A 3,942-nucleotide genomic window follows, 5' to 3' on the forward strand; every position below is an offset into this window, starting at 1 on the left:
CGGCGCCCGGCGACGAGCGGCGTCGGTGAGAGGGGGAGAAGGTGACGGAGGTCACGCGGCCACTGTGGGCGAGCGGAGACGAGCACAGGATCAAGGGGATGGCGACGAGCACAGTGCGCTCCGCACTGTTGGGCTGGCCGGACCTTGCCCGTGCTCGCTGCGGCGAGCTCCGGTGTCGGAGAGTGCTAGGGAGGAGTTAAGGACGTCGAGACGATGATGGTGGCGGGGTTTGGCATGGTTGGGCAGGCGGGGGAAGCGAGCACGCTCGAACAGAGCGCTCGGCGTCACCCAGAGCGCGTCGACACGCATGCTTGGCATCGTGGACACGCGTGGTCACCGCGCGAACTCTCTCCTCAGGCCAGCCTTCGTCTAAAAATCATGTCTGGCATGTTGTTCGTGGTAGTTTTGAAGTTTACCACGGTTTGGTTTGGATCCAGGTGTAGTAGAGAAGATTTTACAAGCCAGGTAAGTTTCTGGTCAGTAACCTTGTGATGTTACTGTGGTCAAATGGCTGGGAGTTTGGGGCTGTGCTTTGGAGGCTAGTTATAAGTTACTAAGGTAAAGATGCACAAGAAAGTTCAGGTCAAATGGAGCAAGTAAAATGGTAGTTGCTGTAGAAACCACCATTTCTGTCCAGAACAGAAAAGATTTTCTGTAGCAAAAATATTCCAAAAAGTGATGAAATATTTTTGCTCAAGGAGGTGCCCTAGGGTCCCTAGAATATTTGTGAATTATCTTAGAATTTTCTGAGCCATAAAAATTAGGGTTGCCTTGAAGCAAACAGATCTGGCTTAGGGTTTTTGAGAGAAAATGGATATTTTTCATTTAAGAAAAATATTCCAAAGGTTATTTTGTGGTGGATCAGAAGTGAAGTGATGGTTTGGGAGAGAAGTGAACACTTGGGTGAAAGCCAAGGATGCCCAAGTGTTTAAGTCCAAATGGAAAGATTCAGAAACTCCAAGTTTCAAAAACTTTCAAATGAAATTTCAAGAAAATAAGAAAGGGCAAAAACCAGTCTGTCACATCATCACCAAACTCGTTTGTGCTCTATCTGTGGTATTGAAGATGAAAATATTTTCCATGCTTTAGTGACATGTCCAAAGGCTCGTGGTTTGCGTTTGGCCCTCGGGAGGTGTGGAATATTTCGGGAGAGGAGTTATTCAGATGTATGGGACCGAATTGGCTTCATAGTTTGTTGGATTAGCTGAGGTCGTCGGTGCACGAACAAGTTTAATTCATCTTCTGGAGAGTTTGGCATTTGAGAAATGATTTGATTTTTGAAAAGAGAAAAGAACCTGTTTCCGCCTCTATTATCTTTGTGGATAATTATTGGAAGACCTTCTCGTCAGCGATCGCGTGTGCGCAGGTGGATTTAAGCAACAAAGGTAAGGGGGTGACGGATAGTTTGAGGTATATTAATTTTTTGATCAAGGACCGTGCTCCTTGGGAGCCTCCTTCCTCTGAGTATGTTAAGATAGATGTTGACGCTAGTTTTGCGGATAGCCTGAGGTCTGCTAGCGTAGGGGTTGTTGCCAGGAATCATCTGGGCGAAGTCATCATTTCTTCGTGGGACTTTATTGGATTGTGTACCTGTGTGGATGAAGCGGAACTTCGTGCAGACCTCGCCGGGTTATACATCTGTATCACTCTTCACAAACCGTTTACTTTGAAAACTAATTGCTCTTTTGTGGCATCCTTTCTGGCAAATGAAACCATTGACAGGTCCCCTCTTGTTGATCTGAAAAAGGAAGCATTGAGCGTTAAAGTTTATTAACAATCTAAAAATTGCGAAGATTGATAGGCAGGCTAATATGGTGGCGCATTGCTAAGTTTAGTTTTGATAATAGGTCGGATGGTGTGCTTTGTAATAGTGTTCCGCCTCATGCGGGAAATTCTGTATTGAATGATTGTAAGAACTTTTTAATGAATTAATATTGGGGGGAGGGGGAGGGGGCAAAAAACACAGGAATTTGGATGAAGAGTCCATGAGGCTGCATGGAAAACAAAGAAATGTACCAAAAGGTTTGAGTGGATAGAGATTTTCTTTCAAAATAGAAGGCCAAAAAAATTCTGAGGAATATTTCCTAAGGATAGCAATCCTACAAATAAGGAGGAAGAGGAGGACGAGATGGACATGGCGATGCCGACAATGTTGTAGTTCACGGAACTCAAACTGTCGGAGGAAGCTGAACGCAATCTAGAAGGGGAGGAGCTCGAGGAGCACCTTGTCACAACACTCACCAAACTCGTCGTCATCCACGCCGACCAAGAGGTGGTTGAGGAGCACCTCGCCATCGAGGCGTTCTTCGACACCGCCACCCGCCAAGGTTGGGCTTCAGTGGGGCGTGAGCCCAACGCAATCCCCTCCGACGAGGAGTAGAGCAGTACTTGAGCTTAATTAAGTGGTAGTTCAGGTTAATTTGAGTGGCTTTTAGTTTAATTTATCAGTGTTATGAACAATCATGCACTATGTTATCTTAATCGTGTTTGAAAGGAGTAGTTTGTGCAAATTTATGATTTGGGAAGTCAAATCTGGAGGAAGGACTATGTGCCAAAAAGTTTAAATTCTTAAAATTTGAGGAGTTAAACTCTCATAGGTGGTTTCGAGAGTTAAAGTACAAGGGAAGGACTAGAAATGCTGTCAGTGAGTTTGCATGTTTTTTCGAGTTTCAAGCAAAGGCTGTGTCAAAGTCCACGCAATTAAGTGGTAGTTTAGGTTAATTTGAGTTAAAATACAAGGGGATGTGCTACGAACAGCGTGGCTAGAACATGTCAAAGTCCACGCAAAGACTAGGACTCTGCCCACACTGCTCAGCTTAGATAGAAGTTGATTCATGATAACCGGTTGGCAGTCGACGGATTGGTCTTTGCTTACCCAAGAGAAACTCGATGTCGGCTCGCTATTGGCATCAACTCTTTTTTCCTCTCGATCACTTCAATTAAACTTGCTTGTAATTTATTGCAATGGCATCAGTATAATCGGCGTGTGTGAGATGGTGTTCTACTAGCCTCTTGTCCGATGCCCATTTGCATAACGCATTGCGACAGGATTTTCTTCGTAACTGACGTGACAATGCAATATTTCCTTGGAAGAAACGGAAAGTTAAAGAATTTGCAATCACCATTTCCACCTGCAAATTGAGGTGCCTCCCTCGCATGTGCAAGCGCGCATCCTCTGCACTCTTGCAAGAATTCAAATCCTAACAACTAACAAGCACGCATCGAAAAAGAAGGCACGCTAAGCTAATGGGACGGCGGCATCGGCGGGCACTCCGGCCGTGGCAGCCCCGGCAGCGGCGGCGGCGGGGGCCAGAGCCCTCCGCGGCAGAGCGGGCACGTCCGGCGCTTCCGGAGCCACTTGTCGACGTCGCAGCTCGCGTGGTAGAAGTGCCCGCAGGCCGGCACCACCCGCACCAGCTCGCCGGCCTCGCCCTCGCCGTACTCTGACAGGCAGATGGCGCACCGCTCCTCCTCTTCCTCCCCCTTCTCCTTCTTCTTCCTGGCGGCCGCCTGCTCGTACGTCATGAGCGTGTCGTTGCCGAGGGCGGCCTCGACGTCGGCGGCGTGCACCGCGGCGCCCCCGGCCGCGTCGTCGCAGGCTCCGCCGGAGGCCGCGACGGCTAGAGCGACGATGAGCACCGCCATCACGACCACCGCGGCGATCTGAAGGTGGAGCGCGACGTCCGGGTCCATGCTCCTTGGCCAATGCCAATGCCAGCGAACTATCGCTCCAGTCCAGCCTTTGTATAGGAGCTCCGGTCCAGAGCCTTCTCGGCCAAGTCAGTACGTAGTGTGAAGGAAAGACAGGGGTTGAGCTTTCCCAGAATGTTTCAGCTCATTTCCTTTCTTCCACTGAACAATTCCCTTGCGGCACTACTCCGGTTTTGCACTTAATTCAATTGTCTTCTTCTTCTCTCAATTCCTTTGAAAATGATGAATGAA

At 48.4% G+C, this 3,942-nt stretch overlaps 1 protein-coding gene across 1 annotated transcript; it reads right to left on the bottom strand.

The window, feature by feature from the left end:
• Positions 1–2,859: 2,859 nt before the first annotated feature.
• On the bottom strand, positions 2,860–3,702 carry LOC109756379 (uncharacterized). The gene has a single exon (XM_020315228.2). The coding sequence runs from the start codon at positions 3,691–3,693 to the stop codon at positions 3,244–3,246; it is 450 nt and encodes a 149-aa protein (XP_020170817.1). The 5' UTR covers positions 3,694–3,702; the 3' UTR covers positions 2,860–3,243.
• Between the last annotated feature and the right edge of the window lie 240 nt (positions 3,703–3,942).

The sequence above is a fragment of the Aegilops tauschii genome, chromosome 5, assembly GCF_002575655.3.
Source record: "Aegilops tauschii subsp. strangulata cultivar AL8/78 chromosome 5, Aet v6.0, whole genome shotgun sequence".
In the NCBI taxonomy this organism is placed as follows: Eukaryota; Viridiplantae; Streptophyta; class Magnoliopsida; order Poales; family Poaceae; genus Aegilops; species Aegilops tauschii.

Coding starts and splice junctions, on each gene's coding strand:
- LOC109756379 (XM_020315228.2), bottom strand. CDS start 3,693: ATGGACCCGGACGTCGCGCTCCACCTTCAGATCGCCGCGGTGGTCGTG.